The following is a 22751-nucleotide window of genomic DNA, read 5'->3' as shown; positions in this document are numbered from 1 at the left end:
TTCCGGGTTCCGGGTTCCCGCCAGGGAGGAGACACGCCCCCACCTGGGCAGGGACCAAGCAGAGCCGCGCTCCACCCAGGCCGGGACCAATGGGAGATGCGCCACGACCCAGGCTGAGAAACGCGCCGCTTGCCCTTCCCCCACAACCTGTGCCGCGTCGCGCGCGGCCGAATCTCCCGCCAAAGCTGCCCCCGCCCGCCAAGGCGCGACCTATCAGCGTCGCAGCGGCCCGCGGCGGCCCGGCCGTCTCAATCCCGCGGGTGGAGCTCAACCTTTTCCTTAGGCCTCTCCTCAGCCCACGGCGTCCCTCCGGCTCCCGAGCCGAGCGCCAGGCAGTCGGGCTTCGCGGCTGCCCGCGGTTCTGAGGTCTCGCCCCAGCCCCAGTCGGCTGGCGAGGCGCGCGCAGCCGAGTGGACCCCCACGGCGTGGCCCGATGGTTTCGCCCGACCAGGCGCGCGCGGGAGGCCGAGGGGCGGGGCCCGGCGCCGATATAAAGGCGGTTGGGGGCGGGGCGCGCAGAGGTTGTGAGCGCCGGCGCGGGGACGCAGCTCACTCCCTCAGGTCCGGTTCTTTCCTTCCGTGCTCTGCGCGCCCGGCCCGCGCCCCCGCCGCCTCAGCCCCGGCCCCGGCCCCGGCCCCGGCCCGCCCTGCGCGCCCGACCCGTGCTGCCATGGCCTGCCGCCCGCGAAGCCCGCCGAGGTATCAGAGCCGCTGCGACGGTGACGCCAGGTGAGGCCGGGCTGCGCGGCGGGCGAGGGAGGGCGTGCTCCGTGGGGCGGGGGTCGTGCGGGGCCGGATGTTGCGGGACGGGGGTCGTGCGGCGGTCCCCGACCTCCCGAGCCCCGCCGACCGCGTTCCTCCCCGCAGCCCGCCGTCCCCCGCGCGATGGAGCCTGGGACGGAAGCGCAGAGCCGACGGCAGACGCTGGAGGCCCGAAGACGCCGAGGAGGCCGAGCACCGCGGCGCCGAGCGCAGACCCGAGAGGTGGGCACGGGACCCGGGGGTCGGGGCGCGGTGGAGCCCTTGACGGGGCCGCGGGCTCCAGGGACCTTGTCGCGCTCTCTCGGTGCCGGGATCGGCCAGGTCGGCGTCCTGCGTCCTTTTACCTTTGTCTCCGCGCGGCCCCTGCACTGGGGCGCCCGCACCAGGCCTGGCAGGCGCTGGAACACTCCGGAAGCCTCTTCCCGGGGTGGGAGTCTGAACTGGTGTCAGCCCGAGTTGGCCAGTTAGAGTCTGTGTGGTGCTCCCGGGAGAGGTCAGGGCCTCCGACGGGCTTCTCGTGAACACGTGGAAGTCAGGGGACACCCGAGTCCCGACGAGAAGTGGGTTTACCGGGTTCACCTGCTTGGCCATTTTCTAGGTTAGGCGGTGTGTAGGGGGAGGGTCGAGATGCGAGCGAAAGGAGGGCTTGATAGGGGTGGGACAGCCGAGGAGGGTTTGGAGGAAGTAAGCAGGGGTGCCAGTGGTCATAGTGGCGGGGCTTTAAGGGGCTATGGTTAGAGAAAACTCGAGGGGCTTTGTGTGGGGTGGTCCGTCCCGCATTGGGGGCTTGTTGCTCCTAAGTTTCCTGAAAGGCATGGTGACTTGGCCGAGATGCAGCAGTGAAGGCGGGAGGAAATGCATGGTTCAGGATAGACTTCTGAAGGCAGGACCTGTGAGACTTGCTGATGGGTTGGGGATGGGAGGCGTGAAAAGAAAATAAAAACTCGGACCCAAAACCACTATGCCAAAAGGAAGAAATTAAGCTGAAGGCGGAGTCATGCAAGAAACTACCTTTGCGTTTCCTTTTGTTTCTAAGCAGATAGCTGCAGATAAAAGATGAAGTGTCTCCACGGGTGAACTTTGTTCACCTTCAGTGCCGACTTACCGAGCGCACGAGGAATACATAATTGACTATTCCCCTAGCTGCTCGTTTTCTCTTGGAACATGTGGATCCTTTCTCCTTCAATCTACTCTTCTCTTTTAAATATTGAAGTCCTCACAATCATCTTTGGAGAAAGGCACAAATCACAGACTCTTTCTGTAATTTCGTGTTCTTTTAGTCATGTCCTTAACAAGTTAGCTAAATTCCTAAAGTAATTGAGACCTGTCTCAGACACTTTTTGGTTTACAGAGGAAAGAGGCATCAAGAATGACTCAAGCCTTTTAGGTCTGAACACTTGATTGTGGGGCCATTTGCCAAGATAGAGAAGATGGGCTGGAGCAGCTAGGTACGGGAAGTTGTGAGGCTTGAGATACTGCTTAGAGAAGCAAAGGAGATGTCAAGAAAGGTAATGGAGTGTAGGAGTCTACATTGGGAGGCATCTTCAGGCACAATGAGTTACCAGGGCATAGAGATGATATTTAGAGACTTGGGTCAGCCGGGCGCGGTGGCTCAAGCCTGTAATCCCAGCACTTTGGGAGGCCGAGACGGGTTGGGAGGCCGAGACGGGTGGATCACGAGGTCAGGAGATCGAGACCATCCTGGCTAACACCGTGAAACCCCGTCTCTACTAAAAATACAAAAAAAAACTAGCCGGGCGAGGTGGCGGGCGCCTGTAGTCCCAGCTACTCCGGAGGCTGAGGCAGGAGAATGGCATAAACCCGGGAGGCGGAGCTTGCAGTGAGCTGAGATCCGGCCACTGTACTCCAGCCCGGGCTACAGAGCAAGACTCCGTCTCAAAAAAAAAAAAAAAAAAAAAAAGACTTGGGTCTAGGGGGCTGGGTGCAGCGGCTCCTGTCCGTAATCCCAGCACTTTGGGAGGCCAAGGCCGGCTGATCACCTGAGGTCAGGAGTTTGAGACCAGCCTGACTACATGGAGAAACCCCATTGTTGGGGACCAGCCTCAACACCACCCGTAGGGTACGCGAAGTCCGGTGGCAACAAAGGAATGAGAAGAGACAGGTTAGGAGTTCATAAAGGTGGGAGCCAGGGGCCCAGTTGGAAAATGGAGGCTGCAAAAGGTCCAGAGTTCTGGTCTCCACACTATTTATTGAGTACAATCACTTAAATCTAAGAAGTAGACGTTCAGGGTGAAACAGTGAAAGAGAAGCAGTGTATCATAGGCATAATTTATAGCAGTAGCGGTTTAGATGAATCTCGTTTGTGCTCAAACAGCATATCTGTAACTTACCGATGAGTAGCTAGTGGGATGAGTAGCTAGTGGGATGAGTAGCTAGTGGGAGCGGGCTTAACTAGGACCCTGCATGTCTGTCCACATTCCAGTGCTTTAAAGGAGTGTCTTTCTCCTTGAACACAGTGTTTAAAAGATAAGAGAGCAGGTCTTGATCTGAGCATGGGAACATGATGGCAATTTTAGGAGGCTTTCCTCCTCAGAGGCCTCTTGTGGCTTTTCACAACTTACTGTCCCATATTTTTATGGCCAGTTTATACAGGCACCCGAAAAGCCTTTTTCCCAACACCCCCATCTCTACTAAATACAAAATACTCGGGAGGCTGAGGCAGGAGAATCCCTTGAGCCCAGGAAGGGGAGGTTGCAGTGAGCCGAGATTGAGCCATTGCACTCAAGTCTGGGCAACAAGAGTGAGACTTTGTCTCAAAAAAACAAAACAAAACAAAACAAAAAAAAAACTTGGGTCTAGGGGTGGGTACAGAAGAGGCCTTAGGTCCAGATATGAAGGGAAGGTTATCAAACCTTATTGAGATCAAACTCTGAACTCTCCAGTGGTCTCATTTAGCTGAAGATAAAAATATTAAATCCTTACAGTGCTTTAGAAGTTACAGAAGTTTTTGGTATCCTCATTCCTCCAACTATAGGAATGCTTCTGTGCTAGGGCCTTTGCACTTGGTGTTTGCACGTTGTGGGTAAGGCCTGGAGGCATCTGACAAATAGAGCCAGCTCCTTGATGGATAAGATTTAGAAGTACTCCCTTTGGAAGGTTGTTAGCTTAGTGTGTAAAATTAGGCTTTGTTGTCCTAAGATAGGGTAGATTGTGAATGTAACCTACTTAATCTAAGAAATGGACTTAAAGGTACCAAAATACGGTATGTAGTATATGGTCATTCACATACACAGGCTTTAAATTATTCTTGTAGTTCAGGAACTTGTTACACTGGGAGACCCAGACTTGAACCTCTTGATACACTAGTGAGGATGCTTGTATCCAATTCTGGACAGGCCTCTATTGAGTCAACTTAATTTTCAGTTAATTACCTAATTTGATTTCATGCCTTTCTACTGTTTTTAGAATCTGGAAATTTACTTTTAGAAATGCAATTTAAGTTTCTCTTGAGTTGTGTGACTGTAAGGGAAGAAATGATAATTACATAAGTATTATTCATTAGTTATTGCAATTGTATTTTCCAAGCACAGCATTTGGTTTACAGCTAAAATAGGTTGCTTATTTGTTGTAATTAAAGTTAGTTATCTAACTTATTTTTTTGTGACGGAGTCTCACTGTCATCCCGGCTGGAGTGCAGTGGCATGATCTCACCTCACTGCAACCTCTGCCTTCCAAGTTCAAGCAGTTCTCCTGCTTTAGCCTCGGAGTAGCTGGGACTAAAGGCATGCGCCACCACACCCGGCTATTTTTTTTTTTTTTTTTTTTCTTTTTGAGATAGAGTCTTGCTCTGTTGCCCAGGCTGGAGTGCAATGGCACGATCTCAGCTCACTGCAACCTCTGCCTCCCGGGTTCAAGCAATTCTGCCTCAGCCTCCTGAGTAGCTGAGATTACAGGTGCACACCACCATGCCTGGCAAATTTTTGTATTTTTAGTAGAAACGAAGTTTCACCATGTTTGTCAGGCTAGTCTCAAACTCCTGACATAGCGATCCACCCGCCTTAGCCTCCCAAAGTGCTGGGATTACAGGCGTGAGCCACCATACCCAGCCTAATTTTTGTATTTTTAGTAGAAGCAGGGTTTTTTTTGTGTGTGTGTGAGATGGAGTCTCGCTCTGTCACGCAGGCTGGTGACAGAGCTTGCTCACTGCAAGCTCCACCTCCCAGGTTCATGCCATTCTCCTGCCTCAGCCTCCCGAGTAGCTGGGACTACAGGCGCCTGCCACTGCGCCTGGCTAATTTTTTGTATTTTTAGTAGAGACGGGGTTTCACCGTGGTCTCGATCTCCTGACCTTGTGATCCGCCCGCCTTGGCCTCCCAAAGTGCTGGGATCACAGGCATGAACCACAGCGCCCGGCCCGAGTAGAGGCGGGGTTTCATCATGTTGTCCAGGCTGGTCTCAAACTCCTGACCTTGTGATTTGCCTGCCTCGGCCTCCTAAAGTGCTGGGATCACAGGCATGAGCCTATGCACCCGACCCAGTGTCTAGTTTTAATATCAGTAATGACCAACAGAAAAACGGGGTAGAAAAATAAAAATGTGAGTTTATGTTTGATGTATAAATAAGATACATCAATTTGAATTGCCAGAATTTGGGGCATCAAGCCTTAAGCTTTCAAATTTCCTGATTTTTTTTTTTTAAATTTTAATTATTATTTTTTTGAGGCAGCATTGTCGCTCTGTTGCCCAGGCTGGAGTGCAACCTCCACCTCCCAGGTTCAAGTGATTCTTTTGCCTCAGCCTCCCGAGTAGCTGGGATTACAGGCACCTGCCACCACACCCAGCTGATTTTTGTATTTTTAGTAGAGATGGGGCTTCACCATGTTGGCCAGTCTGGTCTTGAACTCCTGACCTCAGGTGATCCGCCTGCCTCAACCTCCCAAAGTGCTGGGATTACAGGCGTGAGCCACCATGCCCGGACTATTATTTATTTATTCATTTATTTTTTGAGATGGGGTCTCTCTCTGTCTCCCAGGCTGGAGTGCAGTGCGTGATTTCGGCTCACTGCAACTTCCACCTCCTGGGCCCAAGGGATTCTCCTGCCTCAGCCTCCCGAGTAGCTGGGATTACAGATGTGAGCTACCACGCCCAGCTAAGTTTTTGTATTTTAGTAGAGATGAGGTTTCACCATGTTCCCTGGCTAGTGTGGAACTCCTGAGCCCAGGCAGCTGGCCCTGGCCTCCCAAGGTGCTAGGATTACAGGAGTGAGCCACTGCCTGGCCATAAATTTCCCGATATTGACTGAAGACTACCTTGAGCTTGAGATGGAACTGAGCTCCTGGATTTGGTTTGACTCAAGTGTAGGGGGTACTTTGCCAGTAGCTGGAGTCCTGATACAGCAGGGACTCTGACTTATACTCCTCCGTACACATTGTAATCATAGTGTATGTAACATTCTGAATTATTAATCATATGCACCTGAGAGGTAAGCGGCTATGTTAGCTATTCTATATTACTATTTATTTATTTTTTGAGACGGAGTCTGTGTTGCTGAGGCTGGGGTGCAGTGGTGCAATTTCGGCTCACTGTAGCCTCCGCCTCTGGGGTTTAAGCAGTTCTCCTGCCTCAGCCTCCCTAGTAGGTGAGACTACTGGTGTGCACCACTGCACCTGGCTACTTTTTGTATTTTTATGTTATTTTTGTATTTTATTTTAACATGGCGGGGTTTCGCCCCCATGTTAGCCAGGCTGGTGTCGAACTCCTTATCTCGGGTCATCCACATGCCTTGGCCTCCCCAAAGTGCTGGGATTACAAGTATGAGCCACCGCAGCCTGCCACCATATATATTTTTTTGAGATAGTCTTGCCCTGTTGCCCAGACTGGAGTGCAGTGCCAGGATCAAGGCTTACCCAGCCTTGACCTCCTGGGCTAGAGTGATCCTCCTGCCTGGGCCTCCTACGTAGCTGGGACTACAGGCACGCCCCACTGTGCTCGGCTGTTTATTTATTTTGGAGATGAAGTTTCAACCTTTTTATTAAAATCAACTTCTCACAGTGTATAAATGCTGCATATTAGCACACATAAAAAAGACAACTTCTAAGGTACCCAGAAATGTGTTCATACAGGTTACAGAGTGGACAATTTGCTCTAGACAGTCAGCATTGGATAAATCAGAAGATTATCATCCCTCAGTACTGTACCCAGTCTCAGTAAATATTTACAACATGGTGAGAAGGTGTCAGCTGTACCTGCTTTCTAATTCTATGAAGTACTCAGACTTACAGATAATTCAGAACTAAAGACTCTCCCATGATAATCTGGCAAAATAAAACAAGTAGTTTAAAGTCTCGGTGATTTTGGTGTGTGCTACTTCCATGATCAAATCCAAACACTCCTGGGGTGGGCTGGATAAGTTTTTGGTAGCCTGCTTCATTATCAGAAGTTTGGTAATAAGCCTTACCAATAGAATACCATTTCTTCAGCATCAGTCATTTCTCAGCTGGTTAATGGATCAATGATCTCATCATGAATGAAAATGGAGAGAGAACTGAAGACAATTCTTCTCACACTTAACAGGAATTAGGATGGGTCAATGCAGTCCGGGTGTGGTGGCTCACGGCTGTAATCTCAGCACTTTGGGAGGCTGAGGCGGGTGGATCACCTGAGGTTGGGAGTTCGAGACCAGCCTGGCCAACATGGAGAAACCCAGCCTCTGCTAAAAATAAAAAATTAGCTGGGCGTGGTGGCTCATGCTTGTAATTTCAGCTACTCGGGAGGCTGAGGCAGGAGAATCGCTTGAACTTGGGAGGTGGAGGTTACAGTGAGCTGAGATCGCGCCATTGCACTGCAGTTTGGGCAACATGAGCGAGACTCCATCTCAAAAAAAATGGGTCAGTGCAGAACAGAAGGAGGCAGACATTTGGCAAGTGCAGGATCCTACTGTTGAGTATAGACGTGTCTGAAAAATTCTTATCCTGGAGGTTCATATTCAGATGAAGGAGTCTACACTGGCCAGATAACCTGGAGGAATGCCCGACCTGCACTTTTATGATACGGATACAGGCTTGGGACTACACAGTGGAAACACCCACCTGAGAGGGCCTCAGTTAGAGACTTACCTTGCAGATCCTTCTCAGTTTGACAACACATCCCTCTGTATGGCCAGCCAGGGGGCACGAGGTTGGTGGAAGTGAGTAGTTGCTCTGCACCATCAAGCATGCACATATCTGTCTAGATGTGCCCACAGTCTATGAAACTTGGGCTTTGTTAGAATAATGGAATTCTTTGGTCCTGGGTTTTATGAAAGGCAATATTGTCACAATCCTGTCAACATTGACATTGGCAGTGACTGCAAGCTGGGGACTAATGGCATAGGGACAAATTAAATACTAAATGGGAAACTCTACACTCTCTGAACTTCTCAGAGTCAGCTTCATGAGCTCCAGCATCAGGCTGGATGTTGGATCAGTGAGATAAGGCTAACCCATAGAAATGCCAGAACTGAAGCTGAAAACTAGATATGGGTTTTTCTGACTACCACACACACTGCAAAAATTTGAAGCAAATCTCCATCTTAATGTCCGATACGGTGGCTTTATAAACACATACCAGAGATGAACCAAATAACTTGATTTTAGCCATATGATAGCTCTGGACTACTGAAGTGTGGACACACAAAAGGAATCATAATTTAGTTTGAAGTCTTAAATTCTAGTTGGTTTTATTAGACCTCCCAAACACAGTGGGCACGCTGCCAAGGAGCTCCATGACTTCTGCTCTAGTGACAGCCCTGGGTAGATTCAACTGATAGGTTCTGTTCTACATCATGTTTGCTTTTGTCCTGCTAAACTCCAGTTTAGTATGGCTTGATACAGATAGTTCACTGATTTAATGCTTTTATTTTTTTGGGTGAGGGGTAGAGATGAAGTCTCACTATCTTGCCCATGCTGGTCTTGAACTCCTGGGTTCAGGTGATCCTCCTATCTTGGTTTCCCAAGTGCTGGTATTACAGGCGTGAGCCACTGTGCCCCACCAGCCTTTGAATATTTCTTGACATACAGTTTGAAAGTAAACAAAGTACGTATCATGGTTCAGTAGCATTTTCGTTTTATTGCAGCTTTACCACTCCTGAAGGCCCTAAACCCCGTTCCAGATGCTCTGACTGGGCAAGTGCAGTTGAAGAAGATGAAATGAGGACCAGAGTTAACAAAGAAATGGCAAGGTACACATTTTGGACCACTTTGAAGTGTTAATCTGTGGCATTTTCAGTAACACATTAAATTTGATATATGTCTTAGAACAGTGGTTCTCAAAGGTCTGGGCTCCAGACCAAAGGCATCAACATTTACTGGGGACTTGTTGGAAATACAGATTCTCAGACCCTTCCCTGGGCCTGCGAATGGGGTGGGGCCTGGCCATCCTGTGAAAAGCCCTGCAGATGAGTCCACTCTTTCAAGCTTGGAGACCACTGTGTTCCTGGTGGTAATCCTTCTGAGAGTGGAAGTAGGTGCACAGTGGTGTTACTACTAGATTGCAGGCTGGAGGACTATCAGAAACTTTCTCTCTTTTTTTTTTTTTTTTGAGACGGAGTCTCGCTCTGTCGCCCAGGCTGGAGTGCAGTGGCCGGATCTCAGCTCACTGCAAGCTCCACCTCCTGGGTCCACGCCATTCTCCTGCCTCAGCCTCCCGAGTAGCTGGGACTACAGGCGCCCGCCATCTTGCCCGGCTATTTTTTTGTATTTTTTAGTAGAGACGGGATTTCACCGTGTTAGCCAGGATGGTCTCGATCTCCTGACCTCGTGATCCACCCGTCTCGGCCTCCCAAAGTGCTGGGATTACAGGCTTGAGCCACCGCGCCCGGCCAACTTTCTTTTTTTTTGGAGATAGAGTCTTGCTCTGTTGCCCAGGCTGGAGTACAGTGGCAAGATCTCGGCTCACTGCAAGCTCTGCCTCGCGGGTTCAAGAGATTCTCCTGCCTCAGCCTCCCGAGTAGCTGGGATTACAGGCACAGGCCACCACGCCTGGCTAATTTTTGTATTTTTTGTAGAGATGGGGTTTCACCATGTTGGTCAGGCTGGTCTCGAATTCCTGATCCGCCCACGTTGGCCTCCCAAAGTGCTGGGATTACAGGCATGAGCCAGTGTGCCTGGCCTAACTATCAGGAACTTACTACAGTCATTTGTTATCACCGACCTTCTGTGTGCGGTGGTCACACAACCCAGCACACTAGATGGAGTGCTCTCTGCAGATGAAGGAATACATTGACACCGGCTCAGGCAACAAACACAGCTCAGAAATGCCAGCATACAAGGAAAGGTCTCAAACTTGGATTCTGTGAACCTCTTGCAGTTGTACACAAGATTGTGTGTGTATCCAAGTTACCGCAAACTAAGCTACTTCCTCTTTGTTGACTCATTACCTAATGCATCCTTAACCACTGTTTAATCTCCCTTGATTATCAGTGTGTTGGTCCTTTCTCTTTTGATGAGTTGCCTAACTCAAACCCAGTTGCATGGACTGGGTTTATTCAAACCGAGTTAAAATGTGGCTTATAATTAGTTGAAGTATTTTACAAGATAATTTTAGCCAACAGCTGGCTGATAAATCAAACAGGGTCTTGAGAAAAAAGTGTCTTGCGTGTCAGCCACGGAATCATACCTAGACTACCTGTTCTCATTTTGGCAGCCAGTGATGGTATTTATAGCTGCCTCCTTTGAAAAGGGACAGGAATATGTGGGAATTGGTTATTGAACATTTGGGGGAGTTATTTGTAATATCTTCTGGTATCAAAATGTTTGGGTGGATAGTATGCCTTGGTAAAAGAAATGAAGTAGGAGTTCACAGATGTGAGTATCAATGTTTTTCGTGAATTACTGTATTTATATAGGTCTTCACTTTCTCAACTATAAAATTAGAACGTTAGCCGGGCGCAGTGGCTCACGCCTGTAATCCCAGCACTTTGGGAGGCCAAGGCAGGTGGATCACGAGGTCAGGAGATCAAGACCATCCTGGCTAATACGATGAAACCCCGTCTCTACTAAAAATACAAAAAATTAGCCAGGCGTTGTGGCAGGCGCCTGTAGTCCCAGCTACTCGGGAGGGTGAGGCAGGAGAATGGCGTGAACCCGGGAGGCGGAGCTTGCAGTGAGCCGATATCGTGCCACTGTGCTCCAGCCTGGGCGACAGAGCGACACTCCGTCTCAAAAAAAAAAAAAAAAAAAAAAGAATGTTGACTTAACCCGTATAGTTTGTGTTGCATTCACAAGTCTTAGAACAGTTCTTGCATACCTATAGCCTAGTTGCTCCCTCAAGTCACCCCTTGCCAGGGATTATCTGCAGCTCATATTCAGGCATATTCTACCTGTCTAGATTGTCCTGTGAGTGGATCCCTATTTATTCTTCAGATATCTCATGGGTCTGTGCCTGAAAATTGTCTTGTTTTGGAAAACAGCACTGTTTGGACTACTCTGTTGATTATACCCTTTGTGAAGGAAAGCTGTGGCTTTTATTTATTATTATTTTTTTTGAGATGGAGTCTTGCTCTGTTGCCCAGGCTGGAGTGCAGTGGTGCAATCTCGGCTCACTGCAACCTCTGCCTCCCAGGTTCAAGCGATTTACTGCCGCAGCCTCCTGAGTAGCTGGGATTATAGCCATGTGCCACCACATCCGGCTAATTTTTGTATTTTTAGTAGAGGCTGGGTTTCACCATGTTGGCCAGGCTTGTCTCAGACTTCTGACCTCAGGTGATTCGCTCACCTTGGCCTCCTAAAATGTTGGGATTATAGGCGTGATCCACCGTGCCTGGCCAAAGCTGCAGCTTTTAGTGCGACCTGTGTGATTTAAAACCTCCTGGCCCTTTAGTGAGCCGTTACTGGCAGGCCAGCTTACTTCCCAACAGTAAGGGGTATGAAATGTCAGCTTACTGTGCTTTAAGGAGACTAACAGACTACAAACTAGCAGTATAAGAGTATGAAAATGGATTTTTGGCATGGCACGGTGGCTCACGCCTGTAATCCCAGTACTTTTGGAGGCCAAGGCTGGTGGATCACCTGAGATCAGGAGTTTGAGACCAGCCTGACCAACATGGAAAAACCCCATCTCTATTAAAAATACAAAATTAGCTGGGTGTGGTGGCTCATGCCTGTAATCCCAGCTACTTGGGAGGCTGAGGCAGGAGAATCACTTGGACCCGGGAGGCGGAGGTTGCAGTGAGCCAGGATCTCACCATTGCACTCCAGCCTAGGCAACAAGAGGGAACTCTGTCTCAAAAAAAAAGAAAATGGATTTTCATCATACCTGAAACCAGTCTTTGTCATCTGTGGTACTGGAGAGAATGAGGCCCTGTAGCACATGATTTGCAGGACTAATCTCTGAATCATACAAAGATGGTCTTATATAGCTAGTGCTACTCTAGATAGGAGATAGCACAGGAGATAATTACTTCATTACCTTCTGGCGTCCAGGCTGCACTGAACACCTCAGCAAACTTGGGTGGATTTTAGATTTTAAGAGGAGGCACAGTGATACATGACATAATTTAGATGCCTGCATGACAGGCCAGGCGTGGTGGCTCACTCCTGATCTCAGTACTTTTGAGAGACCGAGGTGGGAGGATCGCTTGAGCTCAGGAGTGCAAGAGCAGCCTGGGCCATGTAGACCTCCATCTCTCCAAAAAAAAAAAATTTTTGGAGATGGGTGTGATGGCACTTGCCTGGAGTCCTAGCTGCTTGGGAGGCTGAGGTGGAATGATTGCTTCAGCCCAGCAGTATGAGGCTGTGGTGAGCTGCCATGATCGTGCTGCTGTACTCTAGCCTGGGTGACAGAGTGAGACTCCATCTCAAAAAAAGATACCCACATGAACTTGGAGCTCAAGGTAGTTCGTGGTTTCAACGTTAGATTGTGCTAGACTCCTTTTGGAGATGTCATATTTCTGTTTTTTGCAAAGCCGTGTTCTGGTAATGACTGCAATAGAAAGCAGATGCCTCAGGAAGTTCATGAGGAACAAGACAAAAGGGGGCATGTTTGGTCTCCAAGATTGGAGAAGGTATGCAGTGCCCAGTAGGCATACGGGTCCCATTAGTAAGTGTGGTGTTTTTAAAATAAAAATATATTTCAATTTGTGTTTTCTTTTTCTTTTTTTAAGGCTGCTAAGTTTTTGGGGATGTACATTTTTGTTGTGTGGATCTCACTACTTAAACTGAACCTGACAAGGATTTCTTTTGGCCCAGGGAGCTTCTGGATTTCATAGGATGGTGTGCCTGAGGGTATCAGAGTGGAGCTTCCTCAGACCTGGCTGCTTTATTTTTATACCTTTTTTAAAAACAGCAATATTTATTTTGCCCTCAGATATAAAAGGAAACTTCTCATCAATGACTTTGGAAGAGAGAGAAAATCATCATCAGGAAGGTAAAGGCTGTGAAAATGATTATTTTCTAATTTGATAGACCTGTAATTTGTTAAAAAAAAAAAAATGTGACTGTCAGAAATGCTGATTGTTACAGTAGCATTTTATTAATACTTTCTTCACTGATTTGAAATACTATATCTGTTGTGTACTAAATTCCCATACATGCAGTCTCTGGACTGTTGAGGATTAATATGGTTGGGAATCTGGAGTGAATCCTCCATTATTGTGTTTTGACATTTTCTTGGCTTACCTTACATGGTGATCTTAATTGCAGGGCTTATTCTGTTAATCTGTTGTTTTTTCAGTTCTGATTCAAAGGAGTCTGTGTCCACTGTGCCGGCTGACTTTGAGACAGATGAAAGTGTCCTAATGAGGAGACAGAAACAGATCAACTATGGGAAGAACACAATTGCCTACGATCGTTATATTAAAGAAGTCCCAAGGTAGTCTTGTCTCAGTGGCATGTCTTGAACAAGCCCTGTAGCATTGCATTTCTAAAGAGTTGCTTAGATTGTGTAGTACAGATGATGCTGGGGATAGTTCACACCTACTAAGAGCTATTTAATAGAGACTTACTGGGACTTATGACGTAAATAAAGAATGGATTGGCAACTAAAAAACTAAAGACATGAAGATTTTAAAAATCATTTTCAGAATTTTGAATGTTAGATAACATTTTATTTCTTAGGAGTCAGCAATTATATAGATGTAAACTTATTAAAATACATGATGGGGAAAAAAATGAAGTTTAAGTTAAATACTGTAAAATTCTAATTGGAGAAAAATAATTGGCATTGCCCTATTTCCTTTAAGCAGCATGTTCTTGCCTATCTTGCTCCATCAAACACACAGACACAAAAGGATATAAAGAAAGCTTTAGTGTTTTCCTGAACTTTTTGGCAGGATTGGGGTTGAAATTTAGTTTTCTGGGCCAGGTGCAATGGTTCATGCTTGTAATTCCAGCACTTTGGGAGGCCAAGAGGACCACTTGAGGCCAGGAGACTAGCCTGGGCAATACAGGGAGACCTCATCTCTACAAAAAATTTTAAAATTAGCCAGGCGTGGGCCGGGCGCGGTGGCTTATGCCTGTAATCCCAGCACTTTGGGAGGCCGAGGCGGGTGGATCACGAGGTCAGGAGATTGAGACCATCCTGGCTAACACGGTGAAACCCCGTCTCTACTAAAAATACAAAAAATTAGCTGGGCGTAGTGGCGGTTGCCTGTAGTGCCAGCTACTCAGGCTGAGGCGGGAGAATGGTGTGAACCCGGGAGGCAGAGCTTGCAGTGAGCTGAGATCATGCCACTGCACTCCAGCCTGGGCTGCAGAGTGTGAGACTTTGTCTCTAAAAAAAAATTTTTACTTTTGGCTGAGTGCAGTGGCTCACACCTGTAATCCCAGCACTTTGGGAGGCTGAGGCAGGCAGATCACGAGGTTGGGAGATCGAGACCGTCCTGGCTAACACGGTGAAACCCCGTCTCTACTAAAACTACAAACAATTCGCTGGGGGTGGTGGTGGGCGCCTGTAGTCCCAGCTACTCGGGAGGCTGAGGCAGGAGAATCGCTTGAACCTGGGAGGAGCAGGTTTCAGTGAGCCAAGATTGCACCACTGCACTCCAGCCTGGGTGACAGAGCAAGACTCCATCTCAAAAAAAAATTTTTTTTTTTTTTTTTTTTTTTAATTTTTTGGAACATAGATAGCAAAGGAATAGTAAGATTCAATGTGATGGTGCTTTTTTGTTTCCTCCTGAGTCTTGCTCTGTTACCCAGGCTGAAGTGCAGTGGCATGATCATGTCTCACTGTGTATTTATTTTATTTTTTTGAGATGGAATCTTGCTCTGTCGCCCAGGCTGGAGTGCAGTGGCGCAGTTTCGGCTCACTGAAACCTCCGCCTCCTGGGTTCAAGTGATTATCTTGCCTCAGCCTCCTGAGTAGCTTGGACCACAGGCGCACGCCACCACACCCGGCTAATTTTTATATTTTCAGTAGAGATGGGGTTTCACCATATTGGCCAGGCTGGTCTTGCACTGCTGACCTCATGATCTGTCTGTCTCCGCCTCCCACAGTGCTGGTATTACAGACGTGAGCCACCGTGCCTGGCCATCATGGCTCACTGTAGTCTTGAACTCCTGGCCTCAAGCAATCCTCCCACCTCAACCTCCTGAGTAGCTGGGACTAGCAGTGCATGCCACCACACCTGGCTAAATTGTAAAAATTTTGTAGAGATGGGAGTCTCCCTGTGTTGCCCAGGTTGGTCTTGAACTCCTGGCCTCAAGTAGTCCTCCCAAAGTACTGGGATTACAAGCGTGAGCCACTGTGCCAGGTGGATAGTGCTTTTTTTTTGAGACGAAATTTTGTTTTAGTTGTCTAGGCTGGAGTGCAATGGTGCAATCTTGGCTCACCGCAACCTCCACCTCCCAGGTTCAAGTGATTCTCCTGCCTTAGCCTCCAGAGTAGCTAGGATTGCAGGCATGCGCCACTATGCCCGGCTAATTTTTTTGTATTTTTAGTACAGATGGGGTTTCTCCATGTTGGTCAAGCTGGTCTTGAACTCCCGACCTCAGGTGATCCACCTGCTTCGGCCTCCCAAAGTGCTGGGGGTTACAGGCGTGAGCCACCGTGCCCAGCCCAGATAGTGTTTTTTTTTTTTTTGTTTACATATTTGTTTGTTTTGTAGAATCTCAGTTGATTTTTTATTTATTTAATTTTGAGACGGAGTCTCACTCTCGCCAGGCTGGAGTGCAGTGGCGCAATCTCAGCTCACTGCAACCTCTGCCTCCTGGGTTCAAGAGATTCTCCTGCCTCAGCCTCCTGAGTAGCTGGGATAACAGGTGTGCACCACCATGCCTGGCTAAGTTTTTGTGTTTTTAGTAGAGACGGGGTTTCACCATGTTGGCCAGGCTGGTCTTGAACTTCTGATCTCAGGTGATCTGTCTGCCTCAGCCTCCCAAAGTGCTGGGATTACAGCGTGGACCACTGTGCCCGACTTTTGTTTTTGTTTTTGTTTTTTTGAGATGGAGTCTCGGCTCACTGCAAGCTCCGCCTCCCGGGTTCATGCCATTCTCCCGCCTCAGCCTCGGAGTAGCTGGGACTACAGGCGCCCACCACCTCGCCCGGCTAGTTTTTTTTGTATTTTTAGTAGAGACGGGGTTTCATCATGTTAGCCAGGATGGTCTCGATCTCCTGACCTCGTGATCCACCCGCCTCGGCCTCCCAAAGTGCTGGGATTACAGGTTTGAGCCACCGCGCCCGGCCTGTTTTTTTTTTGTTTTTTTTTTGTTTTTTTTTTTTAAAGGTGGAGTCTTGCTCTGTTGACCAGGCTGGAGTTGCAGTGGCATGATCTAGGCTCACTGCAACCATCGCCTCCCAGGTTCAAGTGATTCTTCTGCCTCAGCCTCTGCAGTAGCTGGGACTCCAGGCATGAGCCACTATGCCTGGCTAGTTTTTGTTATTTTTAGTAGATATGGGGTTTCATCATGTTGGCCAGCCTGATCTCAGACTCCTGAGTTCAAGTGATTTGCCGTGTCCAGCAGGGTTTTTTATTTTTGAGACGAAGTATCGCTCTGTTGCCCAGGCTGGAGCAACACGAACTCGGCTCACTGCAGACTCCACCTCACTGGTTCAGGCGATCCTCCTACCTCAGCCCCCCAGTAGCTAGGATTAGAGCACCACGAGCGGCTGATTTTTGTATTAGTAGAGACGGGGTGTTGCCACGTTGGCCAAGCTGGTCTTGAACTGCTGACCTCAGGTGATCCACCCGCCTCGGCCTCCCAAAGTGCTAGGATTATAGGTGTGAGCCACTGCGCCCAGCCCCTAGCTGTTTTTTGTTTTTGTTTTTTCTTTTTTTTTTCATGACGGGGTCTCGCACTGTCACCCAGGCTGGAGTGCAGTGGCATAATCTCAGCTCACTGCTACCTCCATCTCCCGGGTTCTAAGCAATTCTCCTGCCTCAGCCTCCCAAGTAGCTGGGACTACAGGCGCGCACCACCAGGGCAGCTAATTTTTGTATTTTTAGTAGAGACGGGGTTTCACAATGTTGTCCTGGATGGTCTCGATCTCTTGACCTCGTGATCCGCCCGCCTCAGCTTCCCAAAGTGCTGGGATTACAGGTGTGAGCCACTGGCGCCTGGCCTTTTTTTTTTTTTTAATAGAGATGAGGTCTCACTGTGTTGCCCAGGCCTTTTTTGAATTCCTGAGCTTAAGTTATCTTGGCACGACCTCCCAAAATGCTAGGATTACAGGTGTAAGCCACCATACCTGGCGATCTATAATTTTAAAAATAATACTAATCTCATAGTTTGGTTAATCTTCGAGCTAATGTGGAAAGGTGAGTGGCATGTGGGCATGTGCTAGAATAATCTTTCTCCTGTAGACACCTTCGACAACCTGGCATTCATCCCAAGACCCCTAATAAATTTAAGAAGTATAGTCGACGTTCGTGGGACCAGCAAATCAAACTCTGGAAGGTGGCTCTGCATTTTTGGGATCCTCCAGCTGAAGAAGGATGTGATTTGCAAGAAATGTATGTCTTTATTGCATTCTTGTTCTGTGATTCTCTGATTGGTCCAGTGACTGGAGCAGCTGTGCATCACTGAGACAGGAGGTTCTGGTGCCAAGTTCCCCAGCAGCTGTTGGCCAGCAGAGCAGCTGCTGCTGCAGCTTAGTGCCGAGTTCTTCTGTACCGGGTGGGAGGCAGCTGGAAGGAAGAGTGCTTCCTGGATTGAATTTATTTTTTCAAGCACAGTCAATCTGGGAATACAGGTTTTGTTTGTTGTTTTGCTGTTTTTATTGTTGGAGTTCTTTTTCCCCTACAGTACAGCAATCTCTGGAATTTGTTTTTTTTTTTTTTTTTTGAGACGGAGTCTCGCTCTGTCGCCCAGGCTGGAGTGCAGTGGCCGGATCTCAGCTCACTGCAAGCTCCGCCTCCCGGGTTCATGCCATTCTCCGGCCTCAGCCTCCCGAGTAGCTGGGACTACAGGCGCCCGCCACCTCGCCCGGCTAGTTTTTTGTATTTCTTAGTATGAGACGGGGTTTCACCGTGTTATCCAGGATGGTCTCGATCTCCTGACCTTGTGATCCACCCGTCTCGGCCTCCCAAAGTGCTGGGATTACAGGCTTGAGCCACCGCGCCCGGCCGGAATTTGTTTTTTAAATATAAATATCCTGAAAAGTATTTGTGTCATTTCTGTCCAACCATGAAAATAAAAGTTCTTAATTAAGGAAGAAGGCTTTCTTTCCCTGTTGGCTTTTTTTTTTTTTTTTTTTTTTGAGATGCTCTGTCACCCAGGCTGGAGTGCAGTGGTGTGATCTCAGCTCACTGCAACCTCCACCTCCTAGGTTCAAGTGGTTCTCCTGTCTCAGCCTCCTGAGTAGCTGGGATTATAGGCACGCACCACCACGCCGGGCTATTTTTTGTATTTTTAGTAGAGACAGGGTTTCACCATGTTGGTCAGGCTGGTCTCAAACTCCTGACCTTGTGATCTGCCCGCCTCAGCCTCCCAAAGTGCTGGGATTATAGGCGTGAGCCACTGCTCCCAGCCCTGTTGGCTTTTAAACTTGTGCCTAGTTGAAATGTCTCAGGCCTGAACTTTTGCTGCATCATGGGAATACCTGCTGACCAGGAAGGTAGAGAGAATGATCTTGTACCTCCCTCCTTCTATGTGGGGTTTCTTCTCAGCTCCCCTCTGGTCCTGAGCCTCTCCCTTTCTCAGACACATGTTTTAAACAAACAATTTTCTCCTCTGTGCTGGGAAATTTATGTTAGAGACTGGCATGTTTGAAACGATTTGTAAGTGACTTAACCAGTTTATCCTGACAGATGTCATTCGGGTTTTTTCCCCCAGTGTCCCTAGTGTCCCATTCTCTGAGTAGAAACTTGGAAAAAATTAGTGATGATGCATAGTATGTTCACAGTGCTTGTTTCTCCCCCTCAAAAATTGGGCTTATGAGTGCTTCTGTTTCCAAGGATGCTTGTGTGGTGAGCCCAGCAGATCTTTTTGCTGCTTCTCATTGCCACCAGCTTTCTCTCTGCTGGATTGATTGGGCTAGGGTTAAGTCTGTCAAATAGTCACTGAAAGCTGACCTCTCAGGGAGCCTAGGGGACACTGTCAGTGGCGTGTCCCCTAGGCTCACACAACAGTTGTGGCTGTACCATATGGGTGGGGTTTGTCTGTAGCGAACAGACTTGAATTCAGCTGTGCCCCATCTCCTGGGTTTGTTAAGTTAGTGCCTGATGCACCTATTGGATTTCGTTTAACAGACACCCTGTAGACCTTGAATCTGCAGAAAGCAGCTCTGAGCCCCAGACCAGCTCTCAGGACGACTTTGTAAGTACTTTCTTTGGATGAGTCTTTCAGCTTGGGGGTCGCAGGTGAATTGTTAACACGTGCTGCCTTACAAACTGAAGTCTGGGCTGGGCACGGTGGCCCACGCCTGTAATCCCAGCACTTTGGGAGGCCAAGGCGGGCAGATCCTCTGAGGTCAGGAATTCAGGACCTGGCCAACATGGTGAAACCCTGTTTCTTCAAAATACAAATATTAGCCGGGCATGATGGTGGGTGCCTGTAGTCTCTGCTACTCAGGAGGCTGAGGCGGGAGAGTAGCTCGAACCCAGGAGGTGGATGTTTCAGTGAGCCGAGATCGCACCACTGCACTCCAGCCTGGGCAACAGAGCAAGACTGACTCAAAAGAAAAAAAAAGAAAAAAACCGTCTGCTGGGCACAGTGGCTCACGCCTGTGATCCCAGCACTTTGGGAGGCTGAGGCCAGCAGATCACCTGAAGTCAGGAGTTCAAGACCAACCTGGCCAACAATGGTGAAACCCCGTCTCTACTAAAAATACAAAAACTAGGCCGGGCGCGGTGGCTCAAGCCTGTAATCCCAGCACTTTGGGAGGCCGAGATGGGCGGATCACAAGGTCAGGAGATTGAGACCATCCTGGCTAACCCGGTGAAACCCCGTCTCTACTAAAAAATACAAAAAACTAGCCGGGCGAGGTGGCGAGCGCCTGTAGTCCCAGCTACTCGGGAGGCTGAGGCAGGAGAATGGCGTGAACCCGGGAGGCGGAGCTTGCAGTGAGCTGAGATCCGGCCCCTGCACTCCAGCCTGGGCGACAGAGCCAGACTCCGTCTCAAAAAAAAAAAAAAAATACAAAAACTAGCCGGGTGTGGTCATGCAGGCCTGTAATCCCAGCTACTCAGGAGGCTGAGGCAGGAGAATCACTTGAACCTGGGAGGCAGAGGTGGCAATGAGCCGAGATTGCACCACTGCCCCCCAGCCTGAGTGACAGAGTGAGACTCTGTCTCAAAAGAAAACAGTTTTAAAATGTATCAATTTAAATGCTGTCTCCTGTCCTGAGACAGCCACTATTTGTGGTGTTGTCTAGGCTTTTAGAATTCTTTCTGTGTTTATAAACTATGTACATGGCCAGGTGCAGTAACTAGTGACTCCTTCCTATAATCCCAGCACAATGGGAGGCCAACCAAGGCAGGAGGATTGCTTGAGCCCAGGAGTTCGAGACCAGCCTGGCCAACATATACTCCATCTCTACAAAATAAAAATAAAATGTGTGTACATCTAAACTTCAGTGTCTTGTAAATAGTACATGTGGTTTCTCTTTGCAGTGTCACTATTAAAATCTCAGTTGCACGTGAAGTGTACACCTTGCTGTGCATTACGTCACATGATTTACCACATAAGCTGTGGGGGTGTAGGAAGTGGTCCCTGTTTTCATGGTGAGATGAATGTCAGCTGACCCATGCTTCTGTTTTCCAGGATGTGTACTCTGGCACACCCACCAAGGTTAGACATATGGACAGTCAAGTGGAGGACGAGTTTGATTTGGAAGCTTGTTTAACTGAACCCTTGAGAGACTTCTCGGCCATGAGCTAACTGCCACCTGGCGGCCAGGAAGAGAAACAGCTCCTCCCCGACTGGGTGGAAGGCTGGCCAGGCACCAAGCATGTGTGTGCACTTATACCTGGTGGTTTCTCTGTTAGTAGTCCATTATCTCATGATGAATTATTTTTGCCTTACTTTCTTAAGAAACATTAAGAAGAAACATTAATTTTATGTATAGTGAGTGTATTTTGCATGTTTTAAATTGTAAATGGCGCTAAATCCAAGAAAGTGTACTTGAAGCAATCTTCCAGCAAGCTTAATTGCATAATCCCTGTTGTCCTCCAGGGTAAGCTGACAGGCCTACTTAACTGGTTTTCCACAGGCACTTCAGTTGCTGCTTGTCAGATGGACTGTTTCGGATTTAACCATGTAATCCATGGGACCAATTGAGAGTCAGCTACTTTTATAGGCATCAAAGTATTCTCAGACACCTTTAATATCTTTATGGAAACTTAGTTTTTGGCCTTTTACCAGTATGTCATAACAGCACTCTGAAGTCAGACATTGTTAAATTGAGCTATTAAACTAATGGGTTTTATGTAAGTTATATGGTCTTAATTTGGTACTTGTAAATAGCACTAGTTAGATTCTTTAGAATACTCCAAGAGTTAGGGCAGCAGAGCAGAGCGATTTAGAAAGAACATTTTAAAACAATCAGTTAATTTACCATGTAAAATTGCTGTAAATGATAATGTGTACAGATTTGCTGTTCAAATATTCAATTGTAAACTTCTTAAGACTGTTTTGTTTCTATTGCTTTTGTATGGGATATTGCAAAAATAAAAAGAAAAGAACCTTCTTTAAGTGACTGAGGGTGTTGCCAGGTGGCCCAGCTGCCATGAGAGCGAGGGTCAGAGTTGTGTCTGCCTTTGTTGTGTCTGAAGCGAGTGGCACTGGGTAAAGGGCCTTCTTTATTTTTTTAATGTTAGTTTTTGATAGTTTTGCTCTTGTTGCCCATGCTGGAGTGCAATGGTGCGATCTTGGCCTGCTGCAACCTCGGCCTTCTGGGTTCAAGCGGTTCTCCTGCCTCAGCCTCCTAAATAGCTGGGATTACAGGCATGTGCCACCACGCCCAGCTGATTTTGTATTTTTAGTAGAGATAGGATTTCTCTAGGTTGGTCAGGCTGGTCTGGAACTCCCGACCTCAGGTGATCTGCCTGCGTCAGCCTCCCAGAGTGCTGGGATTACAGGTTTGAGCCACCGCGCATGGCCGGGGGCTGCCTTTTGTAGGTGTCATGTCATACTTGGTCTGATGCTTATCAGCACTGGTATGGCAGCCTTCCCTGTCTCCTAGGACAGACCCTGTGGCAGGACAAGCATCAGTCTGAGGGTGCCCCTCCCCCACTGTCTTCACCCTTGGACCCTGGCTGCTGCCTGCAGACCACTGGCCCATGACCACAGCCACATGTCCCGGAGATCCCTCCAAGTGATTCTGGGCTGGTCTCAAGCCAGGGGTGGGCTCAGGTAACTTTGTTCTAGGAGGTTGAAGAGGGCAGAAGCCCTTGTTTACTTAGCTTGTTTATGGAGACCTCAAGCAGTGTCAGGTGGAGGGTGGTAGACACGGGTTGTAGCACGTGCCCTGGTGAGGAGACCCAGCTTTTTCAGGGTGGTAGGAGGTGCCTGATTAGGTGGCATTTGGGGAGGGCAGCAAGGAGAGGCCCCGAAGTGGGAGCACTCGGCATTGACTTGAGAGTCCTAAAATGTGGAAGGAGCCAGCATGACTGCAAGC

General features: G+C 48.4%; 1 protein-coding gene and 1 long non-coding RNA gene across 5 annotated transcripts; one reads left to right on the top strand and one right to left on the bottom strand.

Annotated features, from left to right (window-relative positions):
* The first annotated feature begins 517 nt into the window (after positions 1–517).
* SLBP (stem-loop histone mRNA binding protein) lies at positions 518–21821 on the top strand. Of its 4 annotated transcripts, none has more exons than XR_013417674.1 (8): positions 518–729; positions 868–984; positions 8836–8940; positions 13065–13124; positions 13431–13568; positions 17497–17646; positions 19384–19722; positions 20163–20278. XR_013417674.1 is itself a non-coding variant. In XM_028848219.2 (8 exons), exons 1-8 carry the CDS (start codon positions 671–673, stop codon positions 21011–21013), a joined length of 813 nt encoding a protein of 270 aa, XP_028704052.2. In that variant the 5' UTR covers positions 518–670; the 3' UTR covers positions 21014–21821. The 4 variants fall into 4 exon arrangements, 3 of the variants coding, with proteins under 3 accessions (XP_028704052.2, XP_077859115.1, XP_077859114.1); XM_028848219.2 differs by lacking the exon at positions 20163–20278 and adding an exon at positions 20897–21821 and having other exon boundaries at positions 19384–19450; XM_078002989.1 differs by lacking the exons at positions 868–984; positions 20163–20278 and adding an exon at positions 20897–21821 and having other exon boundaries at positions 19384–19450.
* LOC144341093 (uncharacterized) lies at positions 16514–20279 on the bottom strand. Its single transcript, XR_013417694.1, has 2 exons — positions 20010–20279; positions 16514–16802 (listed from the first exon to the last, which is right to left on the bottom strand). It is a non-coding gene; the product is annotated as an uncharacterized LOC144341093 (long non-coding RNA).
* Positions 21822–22751: the final 930 nt, after the last annotated feature.

The sequence above is a fragment of the Macaca mulatta genome, chromosome 5 (genome assembly GCF_049350105.2).
Source record: "Macaca mulatta isolate MMU2019108-1 chromosome 5, T2T-MMU8v2.0, whole genome shotgun sequence".
NCBI classification, from domain to species: Eukaryota; Metazoa; Chordata; class Mammalia; order Primates; family Cercopithecidae; genus Macaca; species Macaca mulatta.
Note: the sequence above shows the minus strand (reverse complement) of the source record. Positions and strands in the feature narration are given on the sequence as shown.

Bases quoted from the DNA above. Each gene is read 5' to 3' on its own strand.
- SLBP (XM_028848219.2), top strand. From the start codon at position 671: ATGGCCTGCCGCCCGCGAAGCCCGCCGAGGTATCAGAGCCGCTGCGAC. The intron at 730-867 runs GTGAGGCCGGGC...TCCTCCCCGCAG, and splicing joins CGCTGCGACGGTGACGCCAG to CCCGCCGTCCCCCGCGCGAT. The intron at 17,647-19,383 runs GTATGTCTTTAT...TTCGTTTAACAG, and splicing joins GGATGTGATTTGCAAGAAAT to ACACCCTGTAGACCTTGAAT.